Genomic DNA, 23,098 nt, shown 5'->3' on the forward strand with positions numbered 1-23,098 from the left:
CTATTTGAGGCGCATGCAATGCGCACTCCGTTTCAGAGCAGTCGCAAGCCAGCTCGGAAGGCTGGTTCAGCAGCCTGAAAGCTCTGCCCTTTAACCCTAGAGATGTGGCCGCTCAGTGGTGAAAAGGCAGTCTGCACAAACTCACGATCCCAGGGTTGGGGTGGTCAGCTGGTAAACGCCCCCCCCATATAACTTGCACCTGATAGGCCCTGCCACGCTGAAGGCACCTGTGAAATCAGTGGCTGCATAGACAGACAGAGAGCAGAGCCAAGAAAGATTGCAGCCCCAACAGCTGGCCTGGGAGCACTTCTCAGCTCCCGTCAAAGCAGCACGGCCTAAAAATACACCAGAGGCAGCAAAACAATGCTTGCTGCAAGACAAAGATGGCATGCGAGAGAAGCAGAGGCAGGGTGGGGTGTCCTGTTTACAGCACAGCTCTATTATCAGCCTAGTCCATTAGGCTGGGTTCAGCCCAGCCACACCTGGCTGCATATTCTAGACTCCCATCACTAGCCGAGCATCTCCGATCTGGGGAGTGGGGGGGACGTCCAAAACAGAACAGCTCGGAGATAAATGGAACCGGCACTATCTTGGACCACCAGTATGGCAGCTGCCTCACATCTTCGGCTCCTCCGTCTGGGACAGCTCCTTTTTAATTCCCTAGTCTTGTTTTACACACTGAATGAAGTTGGGGGCAGGGAATCAGCGTTTTGGAGAGGAGGAAAAAAGGGGGGTTCTGCTCCTTCCTCGTGTGCCCCCCAATACTCAGCTGCATTGGCTCTCAGGAAGGCATGCAACAGTCCCTTCCTAGTTCATACGACTGCAAGATGCAGAGGGTCAGAAAGAAAACATGGATAGAATTCAGCGGGCTGAATACATACGATCAATGCACACAATGGAATATAATACTGTTGCGTACAATACAACCAGAGCCACAGGAGCTAATGGGAGTCCCACATTCCCTTCTCCACTCGACTTCTGCACTGTTTTTCACTAACAGTACAGTAGGTATCTGAACTGCTGCTGCTACTCATCTCAGCTTGACCCCAATGCTGGAAAGAACTCCCCATTTTTCCTGGAAGGGCGAGGTAGAAATTTAATAATAAAACTGTGTTTCTCAAACTTGGGTCTCCAGCTGCTGTTGGACTACAACTCCAATCATCCCTGACCGCTGGGGTCCTGCTAGCTAGGGATGATGGGAGTTGTAGTCCAACCAACAACACTGCAATAAAATATTCTCTTTGAATTAATGCATGGGTAGCTGAGTTCTCTGAGTGTGGGTGTGCATGCACCACTCTTCTCCAGACAGTGGTCTGAGTGCTGGAAGTGTTTCATGCTGCTGCAAAAACCCAATGTCTCATGTGCGGTCTGGTTCCATAAGTTTACCATGTGCTCAGGCATTCTTACATCATACTTATACGTGCAGCTAAGCATACACCGGTATGAATGCACGTTGCATTTGAAAAGAAACCTTAAACAGAAGCAACATTTTTGTAGCCTGGAAGACCTTTCTCCTTGCAAGACCCATCAGCCTAAAGCAGTTGGAATGGCTGAGAAACTGCTCGACGCTTCTGCCTAGGCAGGCCTTACAACCTTTGGATGATCTGACAAGCGCTGCCACTGTGGTTTCCATTTATTGCAATACGCAACTGCGGGTTGCCCTTTTCTCATAGCGCGATTGTTTAAACCAAAACCATGAGTGCAAAATAAAAGCTGCAAATTACTACAACAACCACAAGTCATAAAATAGGTTGTGAACACTAGCTACACTAAGACAAGAGTACACATACAAGGTACAACCACAATTATTAGTAGCCTTAGGGGAGCTGCCAAATATAGCACAAGTTGCCAAGTATGACCAGGTCATCTTTCTACAGTAGTTCGAAAGCATTGTATGTTTTAACTGTTAGCCACTTTTGAGTTTCTTCTGGCCGAGAGTTATTAGGATAAAAACAACAGAAGAATTATGCAGCTTTTGTTGATAGCACCCAAGAACTTTGCCATTATTATTATTATTATTTATTATTATTATTATTATTATTTTGCACTGCATTCTGCAGGGAGGCACAGGCAGCAATAGCCCCAAGTCGCAGTGCAAAACCTTCTGACAAGAGTAGCACAAGGAAAAACAGCAACCTAGCAATGACCCAAAGAAAGTATTAACATTCCACGGAAACTTCCCATGTAGAGAAGTTCTTTCAGAACCACCACAAAACGAGCACCACAAATCTTCAACACCCGCAGCAAAGGAAACATTTAGATCCCCATCTGCATTACACATTTATATAAGCACCACCACACCCCTTTAAAAGACATAAAGGTAAAGGTACCCCTGCCCGTATGGGCCAGTCTTGACAGACTCTGGGGTTGTGCGCCCATCTCACTTAAGAGGCCAGGGGCCAGCACTGTCCGGAGACACTTCCGGGTCACGTGGCCAGCGTGACATCGCTGCTCTGGTGAGCCAGAGCCGCACACGGAAACGCCGTTTACCTTCCCGCTGGTAAGCGGTCCCTATTTATCTACTTGCACCCGGAGGTGCTTTCGAACTGCTAGGTTGGCAGGCGCTGGGACCGAGCAGCGGGAGCGCACCCCGCCGCAGGGATTCGAACCGCCGACCTTTCGATCGGCAAGTCCTAGGCGCTGAGGCTTTAACCCACAGGGCCACCTGCGTCCCTTTTGAAAGACATGGACTTCCCCAAAAGAGTCATGGGAGCCATAGCCTTCTAAGCATGTTGTTGGGAGTTGTTAGGCGACCCCTGTTCCCCCTCGCAGAACCACAATTCCCAGAGTTCCCTAGGAAGAGGGATTGATTGTTAACTACCGCTCTTAAGAATTGCAGCTCAGAGAGGAAAGGGGCGGGGTCCTAACAACAGTCAGCAGCCTTAACAAACTACCATTCCCAGGATTCTTTGGGGCAAACCATGGCTGTTTAAAGCGGCGTGCTACTGCTTTCAATGTATATCGCACAGATGGAGCCTATTATTATTGTGAGCAGCCTGGCTGCAACAAGGAAGTGGTAGTAAACAGCCCCAGACTCTGGACACTGTTGAAAGTCAGGAAAATTGATACTGCCAATTCTATGCCAGCCTTGGTGCCCTCCAGGCATTTTGGGCTCCCAACAGCATGGGCAATAGTCAAGGCTAATAGGAGAGCACCAGTTTTTTTTTGGGGGGGGGGTAGGAAGATATTCTAGATCAGTGTTTCCCAACCTTTGGTCTCTAGCTGTTTTCGGACTACATTCCCCACCATCCCTGACCACTGGTATTGCTAGCTAGGGATGATGGGAGTTGTAGTCCAAAAGCAGCTGGAGACCCACGGTTGGGAAACCCTGCTCTAGATCAGTGTTTCCCAAACTTGTCTCTCCAGCTGTTTTTGGACTACAACTCCCCTACCTGGCAAGACCAGTGGGTCAGGGATGATTGTAGTTGGAAAAGAGCTGGAGACCCAAGTTTGGGTAAGCCTGCTCTGGGTTCTCCCCTCCCTCCACCCCGGCACGTATCCTACTGCTTACAGTTCCACTAGGCCCAGTAGCTAAAACATCCAGCTCATAGTAGAGACACTCTTATTTTCCATTCTTTGCTAGGCAGGAGAAGAGCCAGCAGTTGTTCGCAATATAAAAGCTCTCTTCCATCAGCACCATCCACCCACACCGACGACGCAAAGTGGAATTTTTGTCCTTCGGCATCCAAACATTTCCACCCGGCCAAGAATACGCCCAGTTTGCTCTATTTGGCAAGCAGCATCCCGACTGACCAACCAACTAACCAGCAGCCCCCACCCCTACACACACACACACACACACACACACACTAACTAGCCAACATGCCTGGTGCTTCCAAAAAAAAAAAAAGGCAAAAGTTTCACAGTGGTTTCCCTCTCTGCTCTTGGACTGGTGCACAGCACCTAGGCTGCAAGGAAACTATTTGGCGGAGAGGTTCCAATGAAAACCCCCAGCGTCAGATGGATGAGTCACCTCGGTTTTTTGTAACAGCAAGTTCCTGAAAAGTGAAATATCACCACAATGTGCTGCAAGCCAGAGAGAAATGCTCCCTTTCCCCTGGTTGAGAAGGGGATGACTGCCAACTACCGCTCATGTCTGTTCCGAAGCCTCTGCTTTGCTAGTTTCCATAACCTACTTTCTTATCAGCCGATTAGCAAGCAGGGACCAGTAGATTCTGCTGCTCCGTTTTAACTGCCTAGACAATCTCTGGGCAGAAGCCTCGAGTCTTCTGGCCCAAACTACTCCCACTGATTCCATTTTGCTCCCAGAAATCCAGAGTTCTGGCACTGGACGGGTGGGAAGGAGGAAGAAGCAGCCTTCTCTCCTCCAGATAGCGGCACTGAATGGCCCAAACTGCAGCAAGCAAGAATGATCACTGGGCACACAGGGGGAAACCCTAGGTGACCACACTGCTCTCCTGGAGCCAAAAGCAGCATGGAGAAAACAGTGGTGCTTCTTCCACCACCCTCTATTGGTTTGCCTGGGTCCAACAGTCCTTTAGATTCTCCCCCTCTTAGAACTGACTCCATCAAACTGCAATTGCACCCGGCTAAATCAGCAAAAGGGATGAGATAGCCAGGACCCACCATGTCAGATCAATGCGGGGACCAGCTGCCATTCACTCTGGGCTGTTAGGAACACAGGAAGAGCCTGCTGCATCTGGCGAATGAGTCATTTAGTCCGGCGTCCCGTTCTCATAGTGGCCAACCAGCAAGCAGGATTCTAGCAAAAGAGCACTCTCCCTTCCTGAGGTTTCCAGCAACAGGTATTCAGAAGCACAGCTGCCTCCAACTGAAGGCACAGGGGAAAAAATACCCATACCCATCACGGCTAACAGGCACGAGTTTGGAAGCCAGTCTCCAGCAAGAAACATGGTAATGTTATGGAAAAGCTGGTGCCTGGATTTCCTTTTGCCCCTCTTGTGACATGCCTCTGAGCATGTTGTCCATTATAAGCCTTGAGTGCTTCAGCAGAGAAAGAGAGAGAGAACAGTACATGAAAGGCAGCAATTGGGAAAATTCACCAGCCAGGGCTTACACTTAAGAGTGGAGGTCAAGAGGACTAAGGTTGGCAATGCACTTTGGAATGCCTACTTTCTGAACATGTGCAGAGGTCTTCTTGAGGAGCCACAGCCCACCCACACCCCATATATCCAGGCAGCAGGGGCAAGTTACTACTGGACGGAGAAGCTCGAGACATAAGCACCTTTAATGGGGAGAATAAACTATGCCAACAGCATCCCCCTGGGGTGGGGCAGAGAAGGATAACTCAAGCACACTACCTCCAGGGTGCATCCTCCTCTACCAAGCCTAGCAAGATCCTGTCTGCTCAGAAGCACAACCTATGTTAGCAGTTTGTATGTCAGCTTCCACAGAACTGTTTCCATTAAGCGGTGACTAATCTCTACTGTTCCGGCACAAATGCCCCATCAGGATCTCAGCTCTGCATTTAAAGGCTGTCAGAATGCCAGATTTAAGCCATCTGTGCAGCGATGATGCCAGGCAAGACTGCTTGGCTCCCCCCACCCCACCACGATACACGAGAGGGTACTAAGGGCATTGAAACGAGCAACTTGGACCTCAAATGCAGGAAAAGTTGACAGGAGATTTTTTTTCCAGTTTACAGAACTGAGAGGAATTAGCTGGTGGCTCACACGGCAGTTTTACTCAACTTAGACCGAAGCAAGCATCACATTTTCCAGCTTGGTAAGAGAACGAGACCAGGACTGAAATCATGGCTTTCGTTAGCATCCACTCCACAATTAAGTGCCTTCTCGGAATCAAATGCACCAGCAACAGGCAACTGCCACTGCCACACCCTGTCCGTCTGTTTCATGTTTAGATATCTAATGGGTAAAGAAAGAGAGTAACTTTGCTCTTGAAGAAGAGGCCAGGAGCAGAACGACATGCTGCTCCAGGAGTTGGGAGTCCTTCGTCCTCCAGATGCTGCTGGACTCCAACTCCCATCAGCCCCCACCAGCAAGGCCTGGGGTGCTGAGAGATGCAGTTCAGCAACATCTGGATTCCCCCCACTGATGCTAGACACATGTGCATCTTATGAGAGCATGCCAGTGGAGATCCTTAGGGGGAAATAACCACCCACTACTACTTCAATTTAAATTACCCTGCCCTGAAACGTAGTTTTTCTTCCATAGTATTAAAAACTCAAGATACAATATAAAAGCTAGGGGCCAAATCGCTCCTTAAACAGAGCTTGCAGTTGCCAAAACAGAATGTCTAGTTGCCATTTAGGGGGCACAACAACTCAAGTCTTATTTTTCAAATGACGGACTGGCTGTGATTGATTCTCAGTTAAACATCTTGCTAGTTCAGATGACAACCTTGAGCTGGGTTAAGAACCTTGAGAACTTTATCTGGGGACAGCCCAAATATATATCATCCTATTTCTTCTTCTTTTTCCCCTTAATGGTGACACAGACCATTCATAATGCAAGAATATTCTTCACAACTGAGCAGGGCAGTAGGGTGGGGTAAGTGAAGACAAGCTGCAACAATGAACTGTAAGGTTGTGGACTGCTCCTGCTCAGGCTGCACAGAAAAAGCATTCTGGTTCCTGAAATTCATTCCGATTGTGCAAATAAAATATAACTGAAAGAATTCTACAGGATGGGCTATTAGTGTGTGAAAACAGTCCAGATCCAGTTATCTCCAGACATGCACCTCCAGATGGTGGAGATGTCAGGCGTCATCCTGGTGCCCAGAGATCTTCACAAGTGGCAGTCAGGTGCAAAATGCCCCTGGCTCCTGGCTAATTTCAAACACAGACACCCCAAGGAGCCGAGGGGGACTTAGCAGTAAAGTGGTGTATGCATAGAAAGGTTAAGGGCATCTGTCCTCCAATACATCATTCCAACTCTTCCTGCTCCTCATGCTTCTGTGAGATGGAGGGAGAACCTCCGCCTGCCTTTTGTTGTGTTTGCAAGAAACATGCAGTTGGGCCCCCCCAATCCCAGTACCAGTGTGTTAAGGCTGCTTATGGAGACAATGAAACCTTCCCACCCGGGAGCGCAGACACACTGCATGCAGGGCAGCACTGTGAGTGCAGCTCTGTTGCATGAGTGCTAGCATTCTCGGCCTGCTCACCTACAGCACTTTGTACCACTGCTGCCTACTTTGCACCCAAGGAGGCCCTAGGCAAGCAGCAGTAGGGGATTCTTCTGCCCCCTCCACCCCAGCCCCAAATGCATTTTATAATCAGCCAAAGAAGGCTACACCCTACGACTGGCCCCTATCCTGCAGCCGCAATGCCAGATGCACGGTGGAGGTGCCAGTGGGTCACACTCTGGACCTATGCTTCTTCTCTTGAAGGGACAAGTCCCAGCAACTGTATGGATCGAGAGACTGCAATGGCAGCCACCAGACCTCATATATAACCATCAAAAACTTGTTGCCTGGCCCTCAGCCACGACTGAGCTTGCTGCAATGCTAAAAAACCGTTCATAAACATCCTAATTGTGGAGTAAGAGAGAGAAAGAGACCACCATGCAATGCTGAAATCAACACTCCTACTGAAAGTGAATTGGAAGATCAACTGAAGGGGTTTGGGGGGGGGGAGAGAAAGTGTCTCTGCATATTAGGGAAAATGGGCCTATTAACCGTTTGATGCTGCAGCCAGGCCATAATTGTGCCAAACCCCAGAGTTGCTCCTCTATAATCTGGCCCTAATGTAGCACTCCACTGATTTTATTATGGTTCAGGGCTTTTGGCAGCTGAAGAGATGCGTTTGTCATCTGGCGATGGGCATCTGGTAACTGCAGAGCATTCTGCTCTCAAGTTCTCTGGAGCAACCTCCCTCAAAGCACAGGGACAGGGGAACCGCCTGGCCCAGAGAGGCTGAAGAGAAGGTACCAAGGAGGGAATCTTTCACATAGGCATCAGGCACCATTTTTATCCTTGGTATTTGCAAGCAGCCTTTTGTACTATTTATAGCAGAAAGCGGTGCATATGTCTTAAATAAAACGAGGTGGCATGAGCCGTTGGTGGAAAGAGGCGCGAACAGCTGAATTTCCTAGGTGGTATAAAACACACACACACAAAAAAAATGAAAACTTTGGCTGAAAGCCTTTTTCTTTTTAAAATGAGAGAATAACTTGCCTCCTCCTACTTTTGCTCCAATATATTCCAGCCAGTGTCTTGATGGGTTAGATAGAAGATGGTAACAACCCTCTGTTGTAGTTGTGTTTGCAGGATACTGTATTAATGAAGATGGGGTGATCGTTTTAAGAAGAGGTAAGTAAGAAAACGAAACGTAAAGGTGACTCAACAGGGCTTACATAACGTTGAGTTGTTTGCCCTGCGATAATAGGACATAACTGACAATACTTACCTATTGTGCATGGGTTTGATTGACAGATACAAATGTACATTTGTAATTTCCTTACTTCGCTCTTGCCTCCGTGATAAACCTTTTAGCGCCTGTTGAAACATGTGATATGAAAAAAACTCGAGCCAGGTGATGCAGTTCTGTGGCAAGAACTGTTATCAAACCATAGTAGATCTTGTCTTCCTTGGGGCCAACTTGTTATTCTACGGTTTATTTACCTGCTGCTTTTTTGGTTCAAGGGTTCAACCTATGAATACAGGTTAACCGCAACAATATTAAACAACAAAACCACAAAGCACCTACCAGCCACACAGACAGAGCTACAGAGCATTCCACCTCTCACTTAGCAGCCAAGTTAACTCATATCCCCATCCCAGCTGGTCCAATGTCTCAGTAAGTCCATCTACAACAAATCACTCCACGAAGGAGCGACCCAAAGGGACAGTCTCTTACCCTTTGGGCTTGCCCCACTGACAGCAGCCTGCTGTGTTTCCAAATGAGTAGGCTCAAGCTATGGGAGTGGCCGGGTTCTTGCTCTTGATGGGCAGGGCTGGTGGTGTTGTTTTCCAGGTGCAGCAGAGCAAGGCTGGGGAATCCAAGGTTGCTATCCATCTCCAGCCAGCAACAGTCCTTCCACTGCTACCTGCCTTCTCTTGGTAGCCGCTTTTCTGTTCACGTGCATCCAGCGTTCAAAATTTACCAGGTGCATTTTGCACCTGCCGATCAGCCACTTGAGGCCAAGTGAAGATGTCCGGGTGCCAGGATGGTGACCGACGTCTCCATCTGGAGGCGCATGCCAAGGGATCCTTGGATCGTGACCGTTTTCACACACTAGCAGCACACCCTGTAGAAGAATTTTGCTATATTTTGCCTGCAATCAGAATTCCAGGTGCCAAAGAGCCATATTGAAAAATATGACTTCCGAGCCGCCTGACCCCAAAAATTGCAACTAGGCATTCCATTCTGGCGACTGTAACCCTGGTTTAAGGAACCATTTGGCACCTTAAGCAAACACTGGTTGCAACACTGGTGATAATCCTCCCATGATAACACTGCCAACCATCTCCAAATGAAAACAGGACTGAGGTTTCCTCTTCCTCCTTTCCATTCTTGTGCTCCTCAATAACTTTAGGATTGCTAACCACCTAACCGGGGGAATAACCACTACCACCACAACCTTACAAGATTTTAGTGCTTCTGGGCCCGTTGTCAGGGTTGTGCGAGCACCAGGATTGGGGGTCTAGCTGCCAGAGTTTGAACAGAAGCCGGAAGCATCGTTTTCACATAGTGTGCAAGGCTGAACTGTGTCACCCAACACGTGTGTAACCAAGGAGGCAGAATGCTGAGCTCAGAGCTAGCTCATCATTTCCGCAGGAGCTGTGGCACAAGGGGCTGCAGGGTGAATGTGCTTTCTCTGCAACCACCCACCGCAGGCTCCCTAAAGCTGAGGAAGGCAGGGTGGCGGCAGAGCAGCTTGGTGGCGGATGCCAAGGGGATTTTTCTCACGCCCACTTCCCTTTGCCCCAAAGAGAAAGAAAAAGCACAGGCTGTGCCCACTGTATTCACCACCACGGGGAAGATTTTTGATATTATTAATTCTGCTCCATCCACCACCTCTGCCCAGGTGCCATGAGCACAGACATCCTATGCAAAGCAGGCTGAGAACTCTTTTTTTGGGGGGGGGGGGAGAGAACCCAACCACCTCTTCATGCAAGCCTATTACCTGCCTTGCCATCTTGTATTCCTTTCATTCTACCCACTCAGCCTGAAATATAAATTCGCATGCCTCTAAGGCACTGTGTGTACTTTCCCTGGCACGGCAATAACTACTTTCTGCAAATGAGAGTCATTTGTCAAGGCCCTCTGGTAACAAGGGTATTTTTTTAAAAAACGGAACACACAAAAAACACACCTCGGTCCTAACTAGTACCAGAGTCGGAACTGGATAATGAAAGAGAAAATGGGATCTAAGGGATCAGGTCTCACTGAAAGTAGATGGCATTTCCCAGCCTCCTAATTTTGATAAGCAGCCTTGAGGGGAATCTAAATCTTATAACGCTGCTAATGCCTTGTGGGATCTCTGGAGCAATTCTCTGTTCTCCATTTGTTGCGCTGGTAATAGAAAACAGAAGCAGGCGTGTGTTTAAACTTGGATCTGCCACAATCTTGCAGAAACGTGCATGTGCGTGGGAGGGGGGCAATTTAAAGAGCAAAGCAGGAATGCAATATCTCCACTGCATATCCTTTTTGCTTCTCAAGTAGTAACCTCTCTCCCCCCCCCCCCCCGCCCCGCTTTTGTGGGTTTCTGCAGATCTGGGTGCAAACACTCAAATCTCCTGGCATCAAGCATCATCTGACCCTGAGCTCTCGGTTCCTTATTTAAACACACTCAGCTTGTATTATGTACACAAAACACAAGTGAAATCTACACTTCTGTATTCCCCTTTGAGCTGGCAAACACATGCCCTGAACTCCAGCCATTTTGCTGATAGGAATGTTGTTGCATGAGGGTCCCCAGGATGCCTTTGTCCACCAGAGGGGGAAATACTTTCTCTCTAGGAAGAGTTTCTCTATGTGTGTAGTGCAGGGTCTGAAAGGAATTACTAGGGAACAGAGGGTGTTTTTACAGAACACCCCCTTGCTAGGACAGAGAGAACATGGCTGTGATGTGTGTCAGCTGCTCAAAATAAGGCACTAAGGAGTTATTACGTCTTGTCCCACAGCACACACAGCCTTACTTTTAAACACTGGGATTGAATTCCTTCAGTTCAGATCTCACCATTAGCTCCTTTAGGTGATTCACGAAGTAAAAAAGATACGCTCCTTTCAAAAGGGGAAATGGAAGAATGCAATCCTTTTTTTATTAATCAAACATCTTATTAGGATGGGTTTCAATATTTTCAAAGGAAAACATTGGCATCAATACACTAATAAAATAGATATAAAGGTACACCTTTAATGAAGAGCAGCTAGGCCAGAAATTGGGGCAATTTCTTATGGAGTCTGGCCATAACATTGCACTCTACTGATTTCATTATGGTTCTGTCTTTGGCAACTGAAAATAATGCATTTGTCAACTAATGATGGGACTGCTGCCGACCTCAGAGCATCCTGACTTGCTGTGTGCTGCCTGGGAGAGTTTAGTAAGTTGTCATAAGCTGCACATGGAGCAAGAATAGACAGGCTATTCTAGCAGCCCAGTGTTATTAATTCCCCCCAACATCATAAAACAAAACCCCACCAATTTAGTGGTAAATAAAGAGTTCAGCAGTTTCTCCAATAAGATGCACATCCACCAAACTGGTGAAAAGGCGACTCTGTTGTGATCAGATCCACCTTCACTGACATGTCTTACTGCTAGAGATAACTGCAAAGTTAAAAAAAAAGCATCCAAAAGCTGGATCAATGGTTTGATGTGACAGCTAATACAGCCTTACAGAGCCTCAGCTACTAGATCAAACCAGAGCTCCCTGAAAGAACTTCACTCCTTTGCCAGCAAGCTGAGCAACAGATTCTAAGACTAAAATGTGCAGAGGTGAAAAGACTTCACCCAAAATGCACTGTTTCCTCAACTTATAAAAAACAACACAGCACTATGAAGTGTTCAGGCGTACTCTTTGGGATAGGCCTGGAAAAACACATATATCCCTACAAGAATACAATCTGAACGAACAACTGTTAATGCTTTATTTTCACAGTTCAGTCTCCTTTATGGGAGCTTGCATAAGGTGTTAGGTACATATGAACTGCAACAGGTACATATGATCTGGCACTAGGTACTCACCCTAAGATTAAACAGGCATGGCTTTCTATTCTTTAAAACAGTAAGTCAAGCAAACCACAAGAGAAGTAAAGGAAGATCAGTAAGCCAAGCCAAGCTCCCCACAGAATAAGAGAAGCCCAGCTTCCCAAAGCACAAACACACAGCGTCTATACGCCCTAGAGAAGAATTTAGAGGAGGGGAACAGCAAGAGACTGAGGTTGCCACAGGCACAGGCACATCCTTATCTCTGTTTTCAACTTCTGATCAATCCATCATGCAGATGCGCCGACAGCTTTAGCTCCTGCTTTTTGCTGTTATGTACAGAATCACCTGAATAGGCTAACCATTTTGTCTGCAAATGAAGATTGGCCACGAACTGGCTGGTGCTAAATCAAGATGACCCTGATACAGTTGCCTCTCCCGCCCCACCCCCCCAAAAAGAAAAAACCTTGCAGAGAAAGGAGGTGGTAGCATATCATAGCAATGAAATCAAAGTGCAGCAGAGAGGGGAAAGAGTGTTATAATGGGGCACCACTACTCCCCATCTCTGTCAATGTTCTGTCCTGCCCCCCCCCCATTTCCCCAGAATAAATCCTTCTCCTGTCCTACCTACATTAAGCTCCTACCATGTTCCTTAGCCATTTATCATAGCCAAGTACACCGAATACGTAGCAGAACACCCTGCTACTGCTGCCCCCATTACTTCCACATCCCTCCCCAGGTGCTTGCTGCTCCCACCATTTCACAACACAGAAGCCCTCAGCTGCCACTGCTCTTCACTGATCTTGGCCTAACTTTTCCACACCCACTGTTTGACCTGCCCTATAGCTTCCTCTGTTCCAAGACCATTTGCAAATGTTTTTTACAAATCCCCACCTGTTCAAGCAGCCTCCATTTTCACAGCCCAGGAAAGCCACTAAATATTCCCTCCGAGACCTGAACCTGCTTGGTTCCACCTGCAGCACCTCCATCAATTATTAGTCCTCTAAAAAAAAGATGCCACAACTCTTGTTTTTGTTGCAGCAGGCTATTATGGCTCCCCCTCTAGAAGCTGACCCTTTTTTTTCCTTCTACGCTCCCATCCAAAATTTGACCCATCCCATTTCTTCACTGTATATACATATTTTCATACCTTCTCCCATATAGGTATCCTAACTTGGGCCACAAACAGAGCTCCAGCCTGCAATGCAAGCAGCTCCAGGGAACCCCCCCACCCCCCAAAACAGCACCGCCCACCTTCTTCCTCCACACCCACTTCATTTTAAGCTGCTCTTTTCTGAGCCTTCTTTCAGCTGTGCAACGTCCCTTTTTTCCCTTCAAAATAATACAACTCTGGCTGCATTCCAAAGCGTGGCCACATCATATGGCAACAATGATACTTGCAGCCTATTAATCTCCAACGTTGTGTTGTTTTAGCCTTCTCCAACACTCGAAGCGTAGGCTTTTTTCAGGGGAGCTTTTTGGTGTGGACACAGCCAACCCACGCACCAACAGTATAATATGGAGGCAGGATTTTTTGAGGGGTGTATGTATTGGTTCATCCCAATATGCATTACTTTACATTTTCTTGATGGGAGAATCTCTCCTGGAGTTTTTGCTGCCTGTTCCAACCCAGCAACCTGGGTCCCTGCAGATTGCCTGAACTCAATCATGCTTAATAAGCTTATTGTCAGCTGTAAACTGGGGGGAGGGGGGTCCCCTCATTGTTCATACCCTGCGCCCCCTCGACTTAACCTTCGCCCCTTCAACTCCACAGACCAATCGCCCTCAGATGAAGGGCCGCATACAAATTTAATAATTGCCCGACTACCTCAGAAACTACCTCAACCCCCCCTCGCTTTCTTTGCACATTATTTTAATAGCAATTTGCATCCATTGCTTTCTCAGCCCCCCCCCCAATCCCCGAACCCATCACTTGCCCTCATGCACCCCTTTCTCCAACATGGCTCCCCCACCTTACCTACTCCTCTCTACTGCACCCCACCCAGCTGCTCAGCCCCCCAACAGCCCTCAGAAACACTTTCTACCCTCTTTCTACCCCCCCCCTCGAACTTACCGGTTTTATTCCCCTTCCTCGCTGTTTGCTTGCCCACCTACGGCCCCAAACCTGTTGCCCCCTGAAGCGGCTACCTACCCTGTCCCCCCCCACCACGTAGTTAGGCCTAGCCAGGTCTCGTTTAACGGACGCCCCCGCCCCCCAGTTACCTGCCCGGCCCCCATCTCCGCCTCGACGGTGCTGCAGCTGGAAGGGGACGGTGGCCCTGAGCGGCTGCAGCCCGCCCCGGCAACACGAGGAGGTGCCTGCCGCCATCGACCAACCCCGCCACCTTCCAAGCTCCGCGGGCGAGGTGGCCGCGCCAGCAGCTTCCCGAGCGCCTGGCTGCAACCCCTCTCTCGCCGCCTCTGCCGCCGCGACTGAGCCGCCCGCGGGACGCCCCTGGCACGGGGTCCCCTTTTCAACGCGCTAGGGGCGGGACCCCGCACAGAGGATGCCGATCATTGGCCAGGGGAGTTGGGTTGGGCGGGGTCCCCGGTAAAAGACCACGCCCACGGAACCGCCCCCTCTGCCCGCTAGCCCTGCACAGAACGGAGGGCCAATGGGGAGGCTTCGGGCTTCTTGCACGCAGCGCGCGACCTCTTCCTCCTCTTCCTGCAGGTTTGCTTAAGACGGTCCTCATAGACTTGTGCTGGTAAGGCTCCTATGCAAGGCTGCTCGGCTTGGGGGTTTCTAGAGTTGTGGTGGGGTTTTGTGTGCGTGCGTACGCGCGCGTGCCCCAAAAGTAGAGGCGGGAGCGAGGGAAATGCAGGGTTGGTTTTTTTGGGTTTTTTTTTAATGCAAGCTGCGATTCGACCGAGCAAAGCAGCACTTTATCTCTCTCCCCCCCCAAAAAAAAATAACCAACCCCCGAAAGGAAACAGCTGGCGTTCCTTCTAAATCCACCTTTTATATCCTGTGGGAAATGGGCGTAGCCGGGGGAGGAACTGCCCCCCTAAATCAAGCAAGTAAATCAAAACAGTTAACTAAAAGTACACATTGTAGAAAGACGTTGACAGATATTTTCAGTGCACAAGGGGTCAAAAGAAAGACATTTAAAACAACCGTTGTTGAGACATTTCATTCCAGATCTGCACAGAGCCAGGCAGAGGATGGTGACAGGTGGGCGTCCTGCTCTCCCCCCCCCTCCAATGCATAAATCCTGGCTACAGCCGTGGCTTGGCAACACGGTGGTTATTAGCAGTAGGGGCATGTCTTAATCAGCAGAAATGTTTCGTGCTCAGAGTGCCGCACCCCCTCTAGGATTGCTCCAGGATTTGGGGAGGAGAGAGCTCTCAAGGAATAAAACTCCATTCAATAGCCAGGGCACCCAAGCAACAGTTGGAATCCATCTGAATTTGGGAGTAGTAAAGTTATCTGGTTTTCCATCCCCACTCTCAGGTCTTGAACTCATAAGAACACTGAATGAGCGTTGACTTGTAACACAGAACTAGCAGCCCCATGAGAAGCAGCCTTAACATTCATTTCCGTGTACAAAGAAAGAACGTGGATATTTGTCACACATCGCTAACCCATATGCTATCGCTGGCATGCTCTGTCCCCACCAACAGCCTCTAAATGCAGAGGCCCTGACAACACAGCCCTACCTGTAACCAATGCTCTCTCTCCCTCTCTGGGCCTACGAGGCATGTGACAAGATGGCAAACACAGCTTGCGAGGAAGCACAGACGTTGCAGGAACACTGATAGAAACTAGGCCAAAAATTAGTGCCAAGTATATGAAGTGAGGTGGGACGCAGGTGGCGCTGTGGGTTAAACCACAGAGCCTAGGACTTGCCGAACAGAAGGTCGGTGGTTCGAATCCCCGCGACGGGGTGAGCTCCCGTTGCTCGGTCCCTGCTCCTGCCAACCTAGCAGTTCGAAAGCACGTCAAAAGGCAAGTAGATAAATAGGTACCGCTCCGGCGGGAAGGTAAATGGCGTTTCCGTGTGCTGCTCTGGTTCACCAGAAGCGGCTTGGTCATGCTGGCCACATGACCCGGAAGCTGTACACCGGCTCCCTCGGCCAGTAAAGCGAGATGAGTGCCGCAACCCCAGAGTCGGCCACGCCTGGACCTAATGGTCAGGGGTCCCTTTACCTTTACCTATACGAAGTGAACGGTGGAATAGCAAATAGATGGGAGACTAGGAGAAGAACTGGCTTGCACTGGTGCAAGAGATAGTGCACTTGGCAGTCAACTTAGATGAGATGGAGTGCAATATTGGACTGTTAAGGAGCAGAGGTTCAGCACTTCTGAAGTTTAGCAATTAAATGTCAAGGTGGGGAACATTTTTTTCCTCCTCAGTTACTTGGAAGTCTGAACTCTCCCTAGATTCTTAAACATAATGAGGCAAAGCCTCCTTTCTGATCATTTTGCTATTACAAGGTGGAGGAAGTCAAAATTCTAGGGGAAGTTTTCCAACTGCATCTCCATGCAAACAATGGACCAAATTAAAGGATCTGTGCTAAAATTTGGGAGTGCAATAAGTCATGTAAAGAACCTGCCTTCCTTCCATATTTATTTATGCTTTATTATTTTGAAAGGCATTTTTACCTTTACTAGTCTTCTCTGGAGTGTCTGCAAAGTAGCTGATGTGGTGTGCCTATCTCTTATAGAAGCTAGAGCAGACTCCCTGAAGCCTGAAGGAGATAAGAGGCAGGGATAAAGTAGCAGCAGGTGCTCCTGTTTCTGCAAGACAACTTCCTTGCACAGAACCTCAGGATAGATCTCCACATCCTAGCCCAGCCCCCCTGGTTTGTAAAGAGCCAGACGGTATACAAGAAAGACTTGCCAAGTGATTCACAGGTCAGCACTGGATTTAAACCATTCTTGCAGGGCCAGAGGAGTCAACACCTAGCAGATTTACTTGCACATAAATTCCTTTGAAATGGATGGGCCTTGTTTCCATACAAGTGTGCTGAACACTAAAGCCTTGAGACTGCTATGCACATGTAAATAGATGTGACTAACTAGCCAGTTTTAAATTGTTTCAATGTCTTACAGGATTTACATTTATTTTATTTTTATAGTTTTATTCTGTTACAAGCCGCCACCCTGGACTCTATTAATGCTTGTCAGTAAACAAAATAAAAACCTACTTCAGTCTCTGGTCCTGACCAAATAAAAGACAGAGGGGCAGCCATAATAGATCTGTTGCAAGACTAACTTTCATTTTGTAGCACCTTAAAAAAACTAACAAATGTCTTAACATTGAAGGAACCCAAAGTCTCTGTTTTTATGTGGAAGTAAGTCCCACTTAACATAGTGCAATTTATTTCCAAGTAAATATTCAAAAGACCTGTGTGCACAATTTATTAAAGCCCCAGAAATGCCTTCACCTAAAGTGGGTCCTGCAACAATTGTTTAAAAAAGAAAGAAAAATGGGATAGAGAAGGGACAGTGTATGCCTATACTACAAGTTTGAATTACTATGGAGTAAACCACTCCACCCTCTAATCCTGGGAATTGTACTTTCGTGTAGAGGCAAAAATTAAGTGCTACAGACCTCTTCATCTTACAGCTCAATTCAAGGTTCTAATACTGGAATATGGAACCTTTGACCTTCCAGGTGTTGTTGGACTCCAACTCCGAGGAGACCCAGCAAAGGTGGCCAATGTCAGGGATGACTGGAGTTGTAGTCCAGCAACATATGGTGGGCTCCAGGCTCCCAAGTCCTTGTTCTAGTATGTCTGTAGTGTGCATGTGCTTGAGAGGAGCTACACATCTTAAAATGTAGGTCCTAGATCTGGACATCAGAGCTACCCACTTGTTCTTATGTTAGGTTCTTATGCTTTTGGAACAACCTCCATTGTAATTCAAATAAAAGGAAGATTGATAGCTTCTGCCTATCAGAACACAGTTGTAGTTTTGCCTAGGTAAGGAGATAGACCAGGGCAGCACTTGGCTTTTGTATTTTCAGAAATGAGAAATTAGCCATTTTATTTTTCTCTCTCCTAGTAGGCCTTGGTACCTCCATATCATAGCCTCAATTGAAAGTCCAGTTGCAACCTTTATCACTAGCTTCCTCCATTTTTGTTGTCCTGATGAAGGTTTATGGAGAACTCGAAAGCTTACCACACTATCTTGTGACATTTTGGTTGGCTTAAGAAAGGCATTACCCCAGCAGTGTTTTGGATTACGTCTTAAGGACCAAAACCACTGCTTTGCTTTTTGTAGCACCCCGGAGTATATTATAATGATGAAGATGCATTCCTTATCCTGGTTTTATGGTTAGACTGCTGACCTACTCCCTCCCACGTCCTTTCTGCACCATATCCTGTCTCCACCCACTCGCACAGCTCAGGTTTATAGTGCAGCTGAGCCATTTAACCTCATTGCATCAATGATGGTCCAAGTGCAAGAACACTGATGTTCGCATCCCACCCCCCAGCTGGGCGACACTTCCATACCAAACAGGTTTGGTGCATTTAGCTCCCTTTGGGAGTTGAACCACCATAAATTTAGCATTTGCTTATGTCTGCATCTGGCTTTAACAAGTTTCCATGTTTTAAGAGGCATAAATTAAACTTGCTGATAAGTTGCATGCCTAGTTAAGACAGTGGGGAGCTCACCCATGGGTATGAGTAAGCTATTTATCAGTAGCACTAAGACAAGATAGGCTGATAGCTTGGATTTCAATATCAAAACTCTACTCATGCTTAATTACAACACTATTACTAAATTTCAACCTTATTACCTGTTACTGTAATCTAGCTGTATTCAGAAACCTGGATATATTATACATGGACTAGACCCACAAAGCATCTCAAACAGACTTACTATGCCACTGTCTGAGGAGTGCCATAAATACTTTTTTTTATTCTGCTTTGATTTTAATCTGTAAACCTCCTGCTGTGGCAATTCTTTTTAAACTGACCTACAGTAGTTGTTTATGCCCCTCCCATGCACTGCTTTTTTCTGTTTATGTATCGTGTTTTTTAAAAGGTAAAGGTACCCCTGCCCGTACGGGCCAGTCTTGACAGACTCTGGGGTTGTGCGCCCATCTCACTTAAGAGGCCAGGGGCCAGCGCTGTCCGGAGACACTTCCGGGTCACGTGGCCAGTGTGACAAAGCTGCATCTGGCGAGCCAGAGCCGCACACGGAAACGCCGTTTACCTTCCCGCTGGTAAGCGGTCCCTATTTATCTACTTGCACCCGGAGGTGCTTTCGAACTGCTAGGTTGGCAGGCGCTGGGACCGAGCAACGGGAGCGCACCCCGCCGCAGGGATTCGAACCGCCGACCTTTTGATCGGCAAGTCCTAGGCGCTGAGGCTTTAACCCACAGCGCCACCTGCGTCCCTACATCGTGTTTTTTAAACTGCAATAAAAATGAGATTTTAAAATCTGGACATCACCTCAGGGACCCATTTGGGGCTAAAAAGATGTGTGTTTGGTTGGTTCCCCCCCCTTATTTGAAGTTTTGAGCCAAATGCACCAACAGGATATCTCATAGGGTATCTGAGTGACATGAATGATGGTGATTGGGGTGGCCCCAAGCTTGTTTTATACACACAGGAGTTCTTTAATTCCTTCTTTACTGAGAAATTGCAGGAGAGATTCCCAGGGAGTCTCTGCTTGAGCTGAAACAAAGCTGTGGGGCATACATTCTATTGGCAAAGAAAGGCACAATATCTCAGGAAACAGAAGAGATGGCTCAAGAGCGTATGTTCTGTGGGCATAAGGGTTCTGTGAACTTCATCTGAACCTCTGAAATGAATAAGGCACTAGGAACTGAAAGTAAAGAACCTGGAACAAGCCTCAACTGCAGGGTAGCTGTGAGGACAAAGAACAGAAAGATTATAAAGCCATACAGCATATACACTATATTTGAAGCATCTCCTGACCCCCAGCACAAGGAATTCTGGGCACTGTAGTTTGTTAAGATTTGCTGAGAATTCTGACTACTGTGCCTAGAATTCTCTGAAAGAATGTGCTTAAAGAGAAGTGTGTTTGCAACTGTAGTCTGATCCTAAACAGCTAGTTAAGAGTGTGGTGCTGATAATATTGAGGTTGCAGGTTCGGTCCCTGTATAGGACAGCTTCTTATTCCTGTGTTGCAGGGGGTTGGATTAGAACTAGATGATCCAAATTAAGCACTGACCTACGCATAGCTACCTGGTGGTGGGAGAACCCACTTTAATGGGGCTACTTCCAACCAAACATGCTTTGGAACAGGCAACAAATCTCAAGTAAGGCTTACAGCTCACATTACAGTAAAAGATTTGCATGCAGGCTTCTTAAATGTAAGCCCCACAGAACACAACGGTACTTCCTTCTGCATAAGCATGCATACAGCTAGGGGACTGCCAAACCTGTTCTTTATAAATGATACAAGGCACCATATTTAATATGATTTGTGTTTTAGTTGATTAATTGGCATATGAATAAAGCAGTATCGTTTAGTTTAGATTATGCATGCTGCTATACCATTAGAGGACTTCTCTCTTACTGTAAGGTAAAAAGCAAGGTTTTTCAGAAAACTGCACGACCTGACACCCCCAATGTACTGTATTAACTTCTTTTTTTAAAAAAAATGCATTGCCTAATTAGTCAGAAGTTTTTTAGTAGAAGTTTTAAACTGATTAATCGACCTAAGCAGTCAACGAGATGGAGCCTTAGATTCAGTAATTCAGCCCTTTGTAACTTCTCCAACATCCCAAGGGTTACTGAAAGAGATAATCGTGCACCTTTTCCTTACACATAGGGGAAGCACCGCCTCCGTTGCCCAAAGTAAAGATGGTTCTTCCACCACGAAGAACGCAGGCTGGGCCCCTAACCAAAGATGGCGGATCCAGCATCGGGGCGAGTGCGAACCGCACTGCACTTGAGGTCGCTCGACCTCGGAGTGCAGGAAACCACCAACGGTGCCCACCTCAAAAATGGCCGCCCTTGCTAAAGCGAGTGGAAGGGCTGCCCACAACCAAGATGGCCGCGGCACTTCACCGGCGACTGGTTCTCAGAGGCGCCAATCCCGACTCCAAGATGGCGGAGCGCCGTCGGCGTGAGGTGAGGTTTGTCTGCGTCACGTGACAGGCAGGACGGGGGTGTGTGTATCCCCGTCGTGTGTCCCGGCGGAAGAGTGAAGGGAGTCGGCTGAAAGGTCGCAGCTGGAGGGAAAGGGAAAACAAAGCGGCGCGGCCTAGCGCTGGAGAACCGGAGACACGCCAGTCACCACGGATACAGCCGGAGCCAACGCGGCGGCCGGGGCGCAGCCACCCTCGCTGCCTCCGCCGCCTCCTCCGCCGAGGATGTCGCGTAGGAAGGTGAGAGAGCGCAAACCGAGCCAAACCCCCTTCCCGTCTCCTCTCCTTTAGCTGCATAGACCGTCAGGCTCGAAAACCAGTTAAAAACGTAGGCCTTCAAGCCCCTGCTTCATCTCGCGTCTTGATTGGTCGCCGCTGCCTCCCGCCGCAACTTCTATGGCCATCTTCGCCATCAGTCAAGCGCAGCCCCCACCCTCAACGGTTATTTGTTTCCCTCCACCCTTTCGGTGATTGTTGTGTCCCGCCTCCTTTCGCTGCTCATTGGCTCCGGAGCTGAAATGCCATTGGCTGCTTTCCCTATCACTTCCTACTGGCGCGGTTTTCTTTTCCCCTCCTCCCCCGTCGCTCCTGTTCCCAACGACTTCATACTTGGCTAGGTGCCTTGGGAGCGGGTGTTGAAGTAGCTGCTGATTGGCCGGGCATTCTGGCCTGAATTGGCGTCCACGGGGTCCCGCCCCTCTCTTCTTTCTCCGTTTCCCATTGGGGGACATGGTCGCGTAAAGGTCCTCCTCCTCGCTGTTATGATTGGAGGAGAGGGAAAATGGCACAGAGGGTTCAAAACACAGCAAGCAAGATGGACTGGGCCATGGGGATGGGTAGCAGCCATGGCTATAGTTTTGTGCCTACTTGTGTGTAAGTCCCATGGAATTCTGTAGGGGTTTCTTATAAGTAAATAAGTTACAATCGGTCTGCATGTATAAAAGGCTTGATCATTCTGGCTGCAAATCCAAGTCGTTTTTTGCAACTATCCAGTTTTAAGTACAGATAGAATTAGCTTTATTTCAGGAGAGTAGGAATTTTACACATTTTTAAGAGGACTTTCCATAGTCTCTTGCAACAAAGGAAGGGAGGCTGCAACGTGAATTACAATTCACCAAGAGGTTTAATAATAGGACATGTTTCATAGTAGCTGTATCTTGAATTGGGCTGCAGTCTTGGTTTTGAACCATCGAATCTTTTAACTAGGGCAAGAACCAAGTTTTGCTACCCTGTACAGATCTATCTTAAAAGAGCAGATTTCTAGCCCACAACATGTTAAACATGCAGTTGTTGCTCACAAGGAGCCTCGAAGGCTCAAAGTTCCAATCTTTGTATTGCTTTTAAAAATGTATTTCTTTTATGAGACACATGCATATACACCATGGGGGTTGACCCGATTCCTATCTGCTTAGAATCAGCACTGCTGTAGCATCTGGTCCTTCCAGGTTGTTCAGTGATCTCATTAGTCTGTATATTAAAAGGTGCCTGTTTTGCTAAAGGTTCACAGCAACAAAATATAACATTTAGCAGACCAGTATTGTTACTTGTGCAGATTGTCTTAAAGCAACGAGTAATAGTCTCATTTCATGCAAGTGGAAAGGAGGAACAAATATTGGGGGAAAGAAAGTCATGGGGAGAGAGAGAGAAGGGGTAGGATAACCTACTTTAGGCTCTGGTCCTGACCACATTTGTCTCCAGCTGCACCCACCATGCAGGTCCACAATATATTACCCCCAGGTAAATGTGGCCCTCAACAGAAAAAAGGTTGACTGCCCCAGTCATAATCTGAAATGAATTGGGATGGCACCTGCAGCATTCGAAGACCCAGCTTCATATCTGTTTGGAGTCCTATATAAATGAAATCCTCATTCCCTGCAACTCTAGATTATTTTCTCCCCCTTCCCTGGTATCCCTCTTGTGTCACACACATCGTTA

General features: G+C 47.8%; 2 protein-coding genes across 5 annotated transcripts in view; one reads left to right on the forward strand and one right to left on the reverse strand.

The window, feature by feature from the left end:
• The window catches only part of FAM117A (family with sequence similarity 117 member A), a 40,819-nt gene extending 26,290 nt beyond the window's left edge, over positions 1-14,529 (reverse strand). Inside the window, exon 1 of one of the 2 annotated variants that reach the window (XM_081884249.1) lies at positions 14,313-14,529. In XM_081884249.1, coding sequence (XP_081740375.1) covers positions 14,313-14,418 — 106 coding nt within the window. In that variant the 5' untranslated portion in view covers positions 14,419-14,529. Of the gene's footprint in view, positions 1-8,347; positions 8,403-14,312 lie in introns of those variants that run through there. The other variant, XM_081884250.1, reaches the window with a different exon arrangement.
• Positions 14,530-20,444: 5,915 nt separating this feature from the next.
• KAT7 (lysine acetyltransferase 7) overlaps positions 20,445-23,098 on the forward strand; it is a 30,895-nt gene continuing 28,241 nt past the window's right edge. The window contains exon 1 of one of the 3 annotated variants that reach the window (XM_081884061.1): positions 20,445-21,403. In XM_081884061.1, coding sequence (XP_081740187.1) covers positions 21,389-21,403 — 15 coding nt within the window. In that variant the 5' untranslated portion in view covers positions 20,445-21,388. The remainder of the gene's footprint in view (positions 21,404-23,098) is intronic. The other 2 variants (XM_081884059.1, XM_081884060.1) reach the window with 2 other exon arrangements.

The sequence above is a fragment of the Podarcis melisellensis genome (assembly GCF_964234715.1).
Source record: "Podarcis melisellensis genome assembly, chromosome: 13".
Taxonomy (NCBI): domain Eukaryota; kingdom Metazoa; phylum Chordata; class Lepidosauria; order Squamata; family Lacertidae; genus Podarcis; species Podarcis melisellensis.